Raw genomic sequence first — 14,971 nt, forward strand, 5'->3', positions numbered from 1 at the left:
TAAATCAGAACAAGTCGAATGGGCCGCACTTGAGCAAGCAAACATCCTAACTAATGGTAATGCTATTCTTCTCGACTGAAAATTCCAAAACCAGCCGGGCTAGCACATGACTGGCGCGAGAGTATCTCACCGCGACATAGACTACCCGTCCCCCTTTAATTCATACAGTTAGTAAAAGGATCACTTCTGGATGAGATTGGCTCAGGACCGGGATAAGTGGCGTACGCGAGGAGAGGCCTATGCTCAGCAGTGGGCGATAGAAGGCTGATATGATGAGTTAGTAAAAGACGGGTAGTCTATCTCGCGGCGAGATACTGTCGCGCCAATCATGTGCTCGGCCCACTGGGCTCTGTTCCTATGGTAAATTCTTAAAGATTAAAAGAACCTTTATAGAGAATATGTTTTATATCGCGGATAAAAGTGATAAATCACTTACGTCGCCGCTGCATCGGACTTCCTTGAGTTTGAGCCGTCCATTTTATTCAAGAACCAATAAAATAAAAACTATACAGTGACCACTAAAGCATTGTTCAACACTCTTCTCTCTTTTAATTATTTGAAACTTCTAACAAAGTATAAACAAACTAAATAAAAAAGCACGCACAACACAAACATCAACGTACAATTTTCAAATCATTTTGACAGCGCCGCTGGCATTTCAGTTTTTTTTTCATGCCACACATGCAGAGAATTTGAGCCAGTGGTCTTGACTTGTTTATTTTATTTATACAGTTTTCCTAATTTAATGATTGTACAAATATAGTAGTGGCTATTTACAAAAAATCTTACCCAAAAAAAACAAGTAGCAAACAACCTTCATTTCATTTCAGAGGGCAATGAAAGCATATTTTTAGTTTTTACCCGACTACGGAACGGAGAAGCAAAAGGAGGGTTCTTGTGATAAAAGTAAACAAGTAGTACCAATATAGTAATACTTACAAAATGTAAATAACAATAAGTGCAGTAACAAAGAGAAGTGTCGTATAAACACCGAAAATTTTAAGCCAGAAAATAAATAAGGTGTAGTAACTATCTACGTTTACACCCACTGGGTTAAACATTAGATACCACGTTAAATTTATGTCTTTTCATTTCATATCACTTAATTTTTTTAGATTTTAATTTTAATTACATATTTAAAATATTGAATTTTGACAGCCGAAATTACATCATTATTTTGGCTTCTGTCCAAAGAATCTTTTGACAGAGTTTTTTCTTCTTTAATTTTATCCGCTCGGCTCGAGATAAAGAGGATTTATAATATTCTTGGATTTGATTTTGCATAGTAAGATTTCGCACTTATGCAGTATCAAAACGTCGAATTGTCATATGACTATGAACAGTAATACCAACATTACAGGCGTCCTCCATCTTGCTGGGGGCAGCTGACATTTGTTTGCGAGAGCAAAACCACGGGAATATAGCAAACACTTCCTCAAAATGGGTGCCTCTGCGATTCCTATTGCTGTTTTCACCATCCTATGGGGCGTCGTTGGTATTGTGTGCCCCTTCTTTGCCCCTAAGGGTCCTAACAGAGGGTAAGTTGTACGCCTATCCAAGCACTTAATGATTCACCTATATTTGGCTCTCAAAGTGATAAAACTAACGTTTCACCACTATATTCCAGGATTATCCAGGTGGTGTTGATGTTAACAGCTGCCACATGTTGGTTATTGTAAGTATTCTTACATTTCTTCTTTGATAAAGCGGTTATCCTTGTTATAAAGCCACCCTTCGTTTTGTTGAGATTAAATCAACCTTTTTACGGTTTACGGCTAACTACTAATAAACCCACTATGGTTCTAATATTTTAAACATGTTAGAAATATTATAAGACTATGCTATCATTGCTATCTTTGAAACATTGTGCTATATGTATGCTTTCTAGCATATCAACCATAACTAATTGTTGACCTACTAGTATGTTTTATAAATTATTATTGGTACTATTAACACACAGATAAAAGGAGAAAGACAAAAAGTAGTGTTAAGTAGTAATTGAGGCCAGGAAAACAAATATTATCTATTCCTTATTGGTACAACACACACATTGGTATACCACAGAAATAATTAATATAATATATAGTAATATATATACATAAAGTCACCTGCAATCTTAGGTATCGTCCAGTGTAGTGTGCTAAATATCTTGAAACAAGCTTATTGTATAGCTATAAGTGAGCTATATGTACTTTTGCACTTTGTTGCAAGTGTCTGTAGGCTGCGATGGCTGCTTAACATCAGGTCGCACACTTGGAGCCACCCCACACTAGTGTCTCCCGAGCGTCAGTGTATAGTCAACACTATGGCTGCTGCTCGATGCAACTGGCACCATTTTCCATAGCGCTGACTAGACGCCTACGCTCAAAAGACGCCAGTGTACGGTTGTTGGCTACTTTTGTGGTATACAATTTAAAAAATATTCCTGGTGATTAGCCGGGTCCACGCATAGCGAGCATACGCGCGAGGCAATTTCCTCGCGCACTAAACGGCCAGTGTAGATGTGCCACGGCCGAGGCGCGCGTGTTGCATCAACATTTTTAGACGTGCCTCGCGCGCGCCGCCTCGGTCGAGGCACGTCTACACTGGCCGTTTTGTGCGCGAGGAAATTGCCTCGCGCGTATACTCGCTATGTGTGGACCCGGCTAATGACTAGTGAGTTAAAATTATGGGTGCCTTTTATTTCTATCTCATTTATATGATAACTAGATCTCATCATCTCAAAAATATGTCCCATAGCTCTTATGTCAGCAAATTAATAACTGGCACATACATTTTTACAATACAGGCCATTACTACTGATTGCTCACTGACCAATGTGTTACCATTACGCTAATATTTTTCCTTAATAATCTGCCATCTATTTGACTGTAAGTTGCTGAAGATTTAGTTGTATTGAAATTCACTCAATGTCAAATGTAAGGTCAGCATAGTTTTGGTTGGCAGTTTCCTGCTTCATATTTTTCTGGTTCTTGGTGTATTACAAGTCCTAAGTTTCTGGGGTACAATAGAATACATCACATTCTTATGAGAAACATTTTAATCTCACGGGAGGTAGAACTGATTGACATCTACCAAAAAATTCATACAAAAAGCTAATTGTGGTGAAACAGGGGTGTGAGGGCCTACCACAAACACTGACCCTGAAGTTCGCAAATTGCGGGCATCTTTCTCTTTTTAGTAAGCCCACAAGATAGACTATTCGTCTTTTTCTCACTGTATTAATTAAAGAGGAACGGGTAGTCTATCTCGCGGGCGAGATGAGATACCGTCGCGCCACTCCTCTGCTAGGCCTACAGTGAGGCGAAATTAGAGTGACAGAGAAAGGTGCCCGCAGTTTGCGAACTTCGTTGCTTGCAGTAGGCTCTCTGGTGAAATAGGCGCCTGCTGGCTGGGCTACGTTATATCTAAACTCTGAAAAGCCGGCCAAGTGCGAGTCGGGCTCGCGCACGAAGAGTTCCGTACCATTACGCAAAAAACGGCAAAAAAATCACGTTTGTTGTATGGGAGCCCCACTTAAATATTTATTTTATTCTGTTTTTAGTATTTGTTGTTATACATCATCTGTGAAAATTTCAACTGTCTAGCTATCACGGTTTGTAAGATACAGCCTGGTCATCATCATCTCCTAGCCGATTTCGGCCACAATGACTGCGTTTTACCACTGAGAGCGTCGCTGGTGCGCTCTCAGGTGACTGACATAGGCAATTTTTGCTGCGAATGTGCACCCCTCCGACATAATTGTAACGTATGGCCACAGGTGGTCTGGCCTTTAGCTCGTCGCGCTTAGCGTCGAGTTCTGTGCGCCGCCTAGCTTCAAACTGACGCACCTGCGTCTGCACAATATGCCTCCAACGGTTTGTAAGATACAGCCTGGTAACAGACGGACAGACAGCGGAGTCTTAGTTATACCCTTTGGGTACAAAAAACTTAATGCTTGTCACAAGTTAATTGTATCCCTGTATCATTCCAGCTGGCTGTGCGCGTACATGGCGCAGATGAACCCGCTCATCGGGCCCAGACTCAGCAACGAGACACTCATCTGGATGGCGCGCAAATGGGTAAATAACATTCTATCTAGGGAACATATCAAATTATTTTTACGAAATATTTTGATTTGTGTTTTTTAAGCAGTCACACTACTATACCAAAGATAGATATAACTCCGTAATAGATGGATACAGTCTAAGGAAAAAACGTGCCTCGAAAATCAAGAAAATTTGATTCTCGTTCAGAGGGCGCTACTAGCTTTCGCTAACTGTCGTATAGATGGCGTTAACGGTTTCGTTTGTTTTTTAACAATTTTAACGCATATCAGTGAAAGAACATGGGTCAAAATCATAAAAATAATTAATGCAAATAAAAAAATCATTTATCCATATCTAAATACATTTTATCGTATTTTTAAAAATATTTATTTTTAGTTTTAAAGTGTGTCGACAGATGGCAGTGAATTTACTGGGGTTACAAAATTTACTATGACAGTACCGCTCTAGTATAAGTTATTCTATGACTATACATATATAAATTATAAACTGAAAGAGATATCATACAGCTGCAGTCCTTATCGCACTAATTTTAGGAGCCGTCCCCGTCAGCGCAACGGAAATATTTACCGGTTCAGTTGGTCAGTCTGACACGCGCCCCAAGCGTACATCACACTTTTTTAACAAAGTATTTTTTGTTGTAAGTTCGTCTCACGCTTGACCTACTTGCAGATTTTTCTGTAATATTTAGTTTCGTCAAAGAGAATTAAGTAAACATAGTGCTCACTCCATACATCAGTTTTTGACTATTATTATTTTTGTATTCGACATCTAGCGGCAAGTAGCGAAATTATCAGTACTGCTACTCGACAATAGATGTCGCGACTAACGGAAAGTCTAATGCTCAACGATTTTCAGCTAATATTAACCATAGAGTAACTTATACTAGAGCGGTACTGTCATAGTAAATTTTGTAACCACAGTAAATTCACTGCCATCTGTCGACACACTTTAAAACTAAAAATGAAGATTTATAAAAATACGATAAAATGTATTTAAACATGGATAAATGATTTTATTTATTTTCATTCATTATTTTTATGATTTTGACCCATGTTCTTTCACTGATATGCGTAAAAATTGTTAAATAACAAACGAAACCGTCAACGCCATCTATACGACAGTAGGCCAAAGCTAGTAGCGCCCTCTGATCGAGAGTCAAATTTTCATGATTTTCGAGGCACGTTTTTTCCTTAGACTGTATCCGAGACTGTATCTTTGTATTAACGGATTAACCGGAACTCTATTTTCATCTCCTTCTGCTTATAATATTAGTTGTAAATTGTTGAGCAATACACATTTCGTCAGTCGCGACACAAGTGGCATCTAGTGTCGAGTAGCAGTACTGATAATTCCAGGTACCTAAATGTACATTGGGTATGGTTGGGTGGATATTTGCGTTTTCATTGAAAAATGAGTATCTGTTCGTAAGAACTATTATATAATCCGTGACGCAGCCTAAACCTAGTTTTAAAGGCCGGCAATGCACTTTCGTGTGTCCATGTGCCACGATATTTGCTAACCATCTTGTTGATGAATTACTTGTTTGCTTTCTACAAGATGGTTAAAAAATAAGTGCAATCCCGTTGCCAGGGAGGTTTTGGGATAATACTGAGCAACTTTTACTATGGGACCAACGTCGAAATCGCGAGAAAAAATTTGGCTGTTTCATACATTTTGTCTGGTCCATTTTAAAATTATTCCTATTTTTTAGCCACCCCCTATATATCTTTAAGACCAATAATAATAACTTACCGGCAACATGCACGCGTTAGTAAACGAGCACACAGTAAACAAGTCAGTTACCGCGGCCCATTTATGTACTAGAAGCCCCGATAACCCGCGACCCGCGCTAGAATGCACGCCTATACTACGCCGCAATACGGATAACGGATGTCACGTTGAGCTTTCTAACAACAGATCATTTAAGGGGCCCACTGACTATCAGTCCGCCGGACGATATCGGCCTGTCAGTTAGAACAAAAAAAATTGACAGTTCAGAACAACTTTTTCGACCGTCCGCGTCAGCGTTGACGTTGACAGAACAACTGACAGGCCGATATCGTCCGGCGGACTGATAGTCAGTGGGCCCCTTTAGATAAGTCCCCGGCAAGCTCGGCCGAGTCTCACCTTCCCATACAAACGGAGTTTCGTTCAATTTAAAACTACGTGTTGGATTGTAATGAAACTTTTGCACATACAATGACGAGGTCTGTAATTAGTTAAGAGGCCGGTGTCGATTTTAGTCGCAAAAATGAAAAATTGATAGATTTAGTCGGTGAAATTGTACACCTTTTCTTACCTAATTGAAATAACAAGTACTGGTTTCTATTAGCACGTCTTCTTATCTTACCTTTTATCAGATCAATTTTTTGAAAACAGACTCACTAAATTAGTAATGTTTGCTTTTCTGATGGACGTTTATGTAAACGCGCGTAAAGCACTGATTTTGTCGCTCTTATTTGTAAATTTCGTAAAGTTTGGACGGCTAAACATGGTAATTTTGTATTACACATATCCTGTGCTTGACGTTTATCAGACTGCATTTTTATTTTTATGACTTTGAAGTAGTGTAAATGAAAGTTAGACGAAATCAATTTTCTCCAGAAATTACTTCAAAACAAGTGACAATTTCTCTGAAAATCGACTTAATTTCAACGTAATTTTGATACTTAAACAATCTACAACATTTGCTGAAACTATTCTTATACATCAATTTGTATAATTTACCACCATAAATTTTTGATGAATTTTTAAAAACTGCCCCTTCTTTTCATATATTACCGGTGACGCACGCTCGCGACCTCATTATTAAAAATCAAGATGAGAAGACGTGCTAATAGAAACTAATACTTGTTATTTAGATATTACGTAACAAAACGTGTATAATTTCAACGACTAAATCTATCAATTTTAAATTTTTGCTCCATAATCGACTACGGCATCTTAACATAGCTTCAAACTGTTAGAGTATTAGAACAAATTAAATTATTTTTCAGAAAATACTTTAATTTGTTTTTATATCAAGTAGAAACACTACTATATAAATTAAAAACTGAAATAAATGTCATATACTAAGAAAAAGTGACCAAGGCCTCCAGTGCCCCAGGCTGGAATCAAACCAGCGTCCTCTGCTATCGCGGTAGGTGCGACACCTTGGTCACTTGGTGACATTTATTTCCGTTTATATAGCTTCAGTTTATAAAACAAACGAATTAGAGCGAAAACAAGTTTCGTATGAAAAACTTAAATTCGCTGTATTTTTTGAACTATGAACTATGGTATCTGGAATGCTCCATTGTACGTGCTATAAATGTAGCCACAACACCTGTAACACTCCACGTGTGGCGTCTATTCACGCCACGCACGCGGAAGCGAAGCACGCCAAAATTGTAGACCATATTAGTTATCAGTTTAGTCAAAGATAGATATAACTCCGTAATAGATGGATACAGTCTAAGGAAAAAACGTGCCTCGAAAATCAAGAAAATTTGATTCTCGATCAGATGGCGCCACTACCTTTGGCCTACTCTCGTGTAGAGGGCGTTGACGGTTTCGTTTCTTATTTAACAATTTTAACGCATATCAGTGAAAGAACATGGGTCAAAATCATATAAAAATAATTAATGCAAATAAAAAAATCATTTATCCATATTTAAATACATTTTATCGTATTTTTATAATAAATAAAAATGTTATTTATTTAGGCATCAACCCATTACATTAAATTTATACATGCTAATCTATATTACATTTAACTATTCTAAACTAAATATCTTCTCTTCTATCTTATATCTTATAAATCTTCATTTTTAGTTTTAAAGTGTGTCGATAGATGGCATTGAATTTACTGTGGTTACAAAATTTACTATGACCAAAGATAGATATAACTCCGTAATAGATGGATACAGTCTAAGGAAAAAACGTGCCTCGAAAATCACGAAAATTTGATTCTCGATCAGAGGGCGCCACTAGTTTTGGCCTACACTCGTATAGAGGGCGTTGACGGTTTCGTTTGTTATTTATAATTGTAACGCATATCAGTGAAAGAACATGGGTCAAAATCATAAAAATAATTAATTCAAATAAAAAAAATCATTTATCCATATTTAAATACATTTTATCGTATTTTTATAAATATTTATTTCTGTTTTAAAGTGTGTCGATAGATGGCATTGAATTTACTGTGGTTACAAAATTTACTATGACGGTACCGCTCTATCCTATTATATCCTCTTTGAGTTTAGTAAAGGCAGATGTCCCACCGCCGAAGAGAAGCGATGAGCGTCTTTGTGAACGAGCGTTATGCTCTATGGCAGTGGGAATATACAGCGGCATCTACGGAATGTACAGTAAGCTGCGGAGATAACTGACCCTGCAAACAAGTTTATATGCAGGGGGCTCAGTTATCTCACTTATCTATTGACCCTGCCTATGAAGCCGGTCCTGGTGCTGAGGTGATGAGACCATTTCGTGGCACTTTCTCTTTTTTAGGGTTCCGTACCCAAAGGGTAAAAACGGGACCCTATTACTAAGACTCCGCTGTCCGTCTGTCAGTCTGTCTGTCTGTCACCAGGCTGTATCTTCATGAACCGTGATAGCTAGATAGTTGAAATTTTCACAGATGATGTATTTCTGTTGCCGCTATAAAAACAAACACTAAAAAAGTACGGAACCCTCATTGCGCGAGTCCGATTCGCACTGGCCGGTTTTTGTGTTTCTCTATTTTGTATAATTTTCTATTTTTGTGTTTGTGCTCACGAATAAATTATTTCTATTCTATTCTGGGTTCGAATCCCGGTAATTTATTTGTGTGATAAGCACAGATATTTGTTCCTTAGTCATGGATGTTTAATTCTACATAGTATAAAACAAAGTCGCTTCCTGCTGTCTGTCTGTCCATATGTATGCTTAGATCTTTAATACTACCATAGAGTAACTGATACTAGAGCGTTACTGTCATAGTAAATTTTGTAACCCCAGTAAATTCACTGCCATCTGTCGACACACTTTAAAACTAAAAATGAAGATTTATAAAAATACGATAGAATGTATTTAAATATAGATAAATGATTTTTTTTTTATTTGCATTAATTATTTTTATGATTTTGACCCATGTTCTTTCACTGATATGCGTTAAAATTGTTAAATAACAAACGAAACCGTCAACGCCATCTATACGACTGTAGGCCAAAACTAGTAGCGCCCTCTGAACGAGAATCAAATTTTCTTGATTTTCGAGGCACGTTTTTTCCTTAGACTGTATCCATCGATTACGGAGTTATATCTATCTTTGATACTACGCAACGGAATTTTCTGCGGTTTTTTTTAAATAGATAGAGTGATTCAAGAGGAAGGTTTATATGTATAATACATCAGCATTGCACTCGTGCGAAGCCGGGGCGGGTCACTAGTAATACATATATCGTTTTCTGAGTACCCACAACACAGGCCTTCTGGAGCTTACCGTGGGACTTAGTCACGGACTTAGTCACGGACTTAGTCACGAATTAATAAACTAGTAAATGTGAAATGACTGCTATTTAGTATGAAAACCAGTGTCGCTAAACTCACACATTCATAGCCACGTTAAAATACGTCACACACTTACAAAATTGTTATGATTCGTAGCAACTTTTTTTATTTTATTATAAACTGATCGGTGATTGGCCCTAGTCACACCTGTAGTAGTAGTATGAGTATGCCCTGTGCGCTTTCGGCTTGCCTTACTCCAAAACTCTAGGCACGCCACTGATGATTTAGCCCAGAATTTTGAATTCAGAGAATTATAAACATTATATGATAGCTTAAATAATATTATTAATATTAAATTAACAATAAACACATACATATATACAAGAAAGTAAATTACGTTGACCGCGTAGACGTGAGTAAATATGTCAATGTCAAAACTGGTAGTTCGCTAAGGATTTCGATAGGTAATTTACCGTTTACTCATACGTTTGATATTTAGTTCTTTAGGTGACACCTAGAGGCGCTGTACAATACTCCGATATAATTCTTGCTCTGTTTTTTAGTATAACTTAGAAAGGGATAGCATCGTTTGCAGTGGAGTGAAGTTGGGCACATAATACGTAAACCGACGTAAATATGTGACGTACGGCGCGTTTATTCACTTAAAGTAAGTGAAATTTACTCTGGCAACTGATGGTAGAGGTACTGATGGAAAGTGAAGACAGGGCCTAAGATGGAGCTCACCGGTTCAGTAACAGCCTATTCACTCTTGTTTAAAAGAGACCGAGGTCATATTGATCAGGGAATACGGATGGCGGGAGCGCATTCCATTCCTTAGCCGTCCGTACCAAAAAGGAGGAGGCAAAACGTTTCGTCCGAACGAATGGAATGTGGACCACTAGGTTATTACCGTGGACTTAGTCAATTTGTGTAAGAATGTCCCACTCACGTTGCAGATACGAGGTTGAGTAAGTATAGCGGCGATATGTCCCTATAATATACTCTGCAGCTGTACATGTACACTTTTTGAATGCTATAAAATAATCTAGTCTTTTTTTGCCACTGATAACAGCTGCCAGCTGCCTCAACGGAACCAAGATTTTAATCACATGTTATAGCGTGCCAAAGAAATTGTCATACACTCGAATAACATGCATTTCGCTGTTGAAATTCTGCACTTTATAATCCATAAATACATTGCGTCCTATTTCGACTGCGTGTTCATATAGCACGGCGTTATAGCACCGGTTTTGCTGCCAAAATAGGCGCGCCGACTGCCAAGTCTGTCGAGAGGCAGTTTGGAAAGCTATGTAACTAGGTCCACTGACATTTGTTTTACGAAAGACTGCCATCTGACATCTCAACCCAGAGGGGAACCTATCCCTTATAGTCCGGTTTCCGCACGATGCTTTCCTTCACCGAAAAGTGACTGGTAAATTTAAAATCAAATGATATTGTATAGTGTAAAAATATGGGTGTACACACCATACTCAAAAATATGTCACAAAGGGACCCCCTCCCTTTGTGTGACATAATTATTGAAAGTCATAATGTAATGATTGTCATATTATCATTAGTCATAATTCTGAAACCGTTAACTTTTCGGGATTTTCCTCAGGTTATCCTATAAATAGGTTAGGTTAGGTTTGTTTTATGGCAATCCTGAATAGTTACGCGTTTCTGAGAGAAACCAAATTATGACTAATGATAATATGACAATCATTACATTATGACTGAATAATTATGTCAAACAATAAAGACCCGTTGTTCTTATGGCAGCGAATTAAGAACTATGGGACATATTTTTGAGTAAATTATATGCACACTTGACTGTACATAAGTTCCGAAAAATTCATATAGTTCTTTTTTTTTAGCATTACAAAAAAGGTAAACAATCTTGACGTGTATTTTTATTGAAAAACGCTTTTGAAAAATTAGTTAATATTACTTATGAAAGCAAAAGAATGTAAAAGATCGTTTATGATTTATAATTGTAACATATTTGCTGTGACTTATTTTTCAAGTCATTTTTAATAAAAATACGTCAAGATAGCTTACCTTATTTCTAATGCTAAAAGAACGAACTATAGTCAAACAAAACATCAAACATTTATTCAGCAAATAGGCCACAGGGGCACTTTTACATGTCAATTTTTACAAACAATAAAATTAATCCAAAATTACAAAAAAACAATTACATAAATATAAATGTTAAATTACACAAGAAAAAAAAAAACTAATAAAAACTATACAAATAACATAAGTACTAAAATTGTTTAGAGATGTAAAAGTCTCTAGGTGTCAGAGATAAAATGTATATAATAATAAAAAAGATCATCAAATTATCCAGAGATGTAAAGGGTCTCCAAGACTTGAATTGTTATATAATTGAACCGAATGAAGTGCCTCACGTTAATGCCACTCAAAAGTAAAGTTACATAGGTAAAATGAAGCCCGTGTAAACTTAAAGAGACCGGTCTCCACAAACAGCACCCGTTCACGAGTATGACGCGTATCTCAGCCATCGTCTCCCTCAACCTAGTATGAAAAGAACCAGGATTCGGTACCGGGCTTCACAAATTAAAAATGTCTGCGCAGCGTAATGCCAACTCTTAAATAAATGCTCTAGTTTTAAAATACGATACGATATTCCCAAAATACACTCAAAGTATTCGGTGATAATAGTAAGAGTTTCGCCTGAAAATCTTTTATTTTGTATACCGTCGTCGTTACAATGAAAATTGGTAAAGGATTTGCCATTTTCCACACTGGATGCGTTCTGCGGGCAGCGGTCAGGAAAAACTTCAACTTTAAAGGTTGCTGTCAATGTTGTTCATACATAATGCGGGTTTGACCTGACCGTTGACCGCAGAATGCATCCAGTGTGGCAAATCCTTTAATCATCAGCCTACTCTCGTCCACTGCTGGACATAGGCCTCTCCTACTGCACGCCATTGAGTACGATTTGCGGCAACTGATCGAGCTCTTGCCAGCCACCCTGCGAAGGTCATCGCTCCATCTAGTTTGAGGGCGTCCTACGCTACGTTTGCCGATACGCGGTCTCCCGAGAACTCGTCTACCCCAACGGTTATCGGTTCTACGGCTAATATGACCGGCCCACTGCCACTTCAGCTTGCTAATCCGGTGGGCTATCTTTTTTATTTTATTTTATCCGGTGGGCTATGTCGACGACCTTAGTTCTCTGACGTATGACTTCATTACCAATACGATCCGAGCCTGCCCTTTCCATAGCTCGCAAATTAAATCTTGGTAAATTGGTAATATTGGTACATCTTATTGCATAAATCCTTCAAGTATTTCCAGGGTTGTCAAAATTCAAGTCATTATCTTATCTGTGGTCGTGCACGCAAAGGGACGTCAAGTTGTGCCAACCCTAATAATTGATGCTGAGCCGAACGGAGCCGAGTTTGCCCGCAAGGAGTGGCCCCCACTGACACTGGGTTAACGGTTTAACCGGTTAACCCCGGGTTAGTGGGGTGCAAGTGGCTCTAATACAATTTAATTTTAAGTGTTCCTTTGTTTTTATTTTGTTTTTATTGACCCCGTTTTTGTTTCAGGGAAACCCCATCAACATGACTGCATAGATCAGCGGCCATTTATTTAATTTAATTCCACACATATTTGTGAATATCTCCCTAACATCGAGGGATTGTTAAATAACATCAAAAAACATTATGTACGATGCTACGATGTAGTGCATAATTGTTTTCCATCATATTTTCTCGGAAACGTTCGTATTTAATATTACCTAACCCCCAAGTCGATTTCTAGTTACCGCAATATAATGAATTTATATGTATAATGCGTGTACCTTTGCTGTAATATACAAGTATTTATATTTCATATTTACTATTGACAAATGTTTATTTATTTATTATTACCTGACACACAAGTCGCGCAGTATGCCGTTCCGCACACCTCCTCTCCTCCTGGCTCCACAGAAAACCAGCGCCGTTGACAACGCTTAGTCGTGCCAACTGCATTGCTGAGTGGAGACCATTTCAGCCTCACATCCTTATCTGTTAGTTTTGTATTTTTCACCTTTGTTTTTTTTTCTTGTTGTTGTTAATGTATCTTTGTAATGTAATAATGATGTGTTGCCTGAATAAATATTATTCTATTCTATTCTATTCTATTTGTCATGCTACTTCAGTCAAACTCAGTACTTTTTGTACCGAGACTGACTTATAGCAAGACGCGTTCGTACGTTTCCGTGAAAACACGATTGGAAAATAATTATGCACTATATCTGTACCTATATGTATTCGTGAAAATATCCTTAACATTTTGGGACTTGAATTTAATATAAAAATAATACAAACGCCTTTATTATATTTGTGAATATCTCCGTAACATCTAGGGACTGTTGAATTAAATGTAATAATTTAATAAAATAATATGAAACATTAATATAAGCCCGTTCAAGTGAAAAGTATTTAATGATCATTCCGTTCTCTGTCGAAGTGTAAATGGTGTGAACCTCTGTTTAAACTTATATATTGTAGATATTTTATTTCAATAAAGTTATGTGAGTTAAACCGTTTCTAATTTGTTTACCTATATTTGTTGACGACCGGTCTGGCCTAGTGGGTCCCCTGCCTGTGAAGCCGATGGTCCTGGGTTCGAATCCCGGTAACATTTATTTGTGTGATGAGCACAGATATTTGTTCCTGAGTATGGTGTTTTCTATGTATTTGTATATTATATATATCGTTGTCTGAGTACCCACAACACAGGCCTTCTTGAGCTTACAGTGGGACTTAGTCAATCTGTGTAAGAATGTCTTATAACATTTATTTATTTATCATTATTTATTTGTGCCGATTTCAAACTAAAGGGTACTTATTGACTTTATTGTGATTGTCAATAAGGCGCTATTTCAATATAGCTTCAATTTGAAATCAACCTTATCGACAACCGACAATGTTGTACCTTTTAGATGAAAACGTCAAATTTTTTCTCGGTGTTACGGCGGCCTTTCCACTGAGGTGGAAATGAGAGGATGTGATGTGATGGAGGATGAGAGATGGCGAACGCGTTATAATCACGAGCTATACCAAATGTATAATGAGCCTAACGTCATTAAGACCATAAAGATCGGATGCCTGCGATGGGCAGGGCACGTGTTACGAATGGACGAGGCCAGAGTACCCACAAACGCCGAAGGCCGAGAGGCCGCAGAGTTAAAGGAAGCCAAAGCTCAGATGGTTGGACGGCGTATACCAGGACATCAGGACCTTGGAAGTGAAAAGTTGGAGAGAAAGGCCACAAATAGATCGGACTGGAGAGATTTGCTTGACCAGGCTAAGGGCCACCCGCGGCTGTAGTGCCTCAGATGATGATGATGGAAATGAGAGACCGGCCCAATAGGAGGAGGAGGATGAAAAGGGTAAGTTTTTCGTCTAGTCTTTTAGCCTAAAGTATTGTCG

The 14,971-nt window shown here is 37.9% G+C and overlaps 2 protein-coding genes across 2 annotated transcripts in view; one reads left to right on the top strand and one right to left on the bottom strand.

Moving 5' to 3' along the window:
* Positions 1-574, bottom strand: part of LOC134752402 (uncharacterized) — a 39,061-nt gene extending 38,487 nt beyond the window's left edge. Inside the window, exon 1 of the mRNA XM_063688113.1 lies at positions 437-574. Coding sequence (XP_063544183.1) covers positions 437-477 — 41 coding nt within the window. The 5' untranslated portion in view covers positions 478-574. The remainder of the gene's footprint in view (positions 1-436) is intronic.
* Positions 575-1,339: 765 nt separating this feature from the next.
* Positions 1,340-14,079, top strand: LOC134752312 (V-type proton ATPase subunit e 2-like). The gene is made up of 4 exons (XM_063687982.1): positions 1,340-1,538; positions 1,628-1,675; positions 3,974-4,061; positions 13,100-14,079. Exons 1-4 carry the CDS (start codon positions 1,441-1,443, stop codon positions 13,124-13,126), a joined length of 261 nt encoding a protein of 86 aa, XP_063544052.1. The 5' UTR covers positions 1,340-1,440; the 3' UTR covers positions 13,127-14,079.
* Positions 14,080-14,971: the final 892 nt, after the last annotated feature.

This window comes from Cydia strobilella, chromosome 24, assembly GCF_947568885.1.
Source record: "Cydia strobilella chromosome 24, ilCydStro3.1, whole genome shotgun sequence".
NCBI lineage: Eukaryota > Metazoa > Arthropoda > Insecta > Lepidoptera > Tortricidae > Cydia > Cydia strobilella.

What these genes read in the sequence shown, in the direction of transcription:
- LOC134752312 (XM_063687982.1), top strand. Translation starts at nt 1,441, where the DNA reads ATGGGTGCCTCTGCGATTCCTATTGCTGTTTTCACCATCCTATGGGGC. An exon ending in CCTAAGGGTCCTAACAGAGG is followed by an intron (nt 1,539 to 1,627) that starts GTAAGTTGTACG and finishes ACTATATTCCAG; the next exon opens with GATTATCCAGGTGGTGTTGA. An exon ending in GCTGCCACATGTTGGTTATT is followed by an intron (nt 1,676 to 3,973) that starts GTAAGTATTCTT and finishes GTATCATTCCAG; the next exon opens with CTGGCTGTGCGCGTACATGG.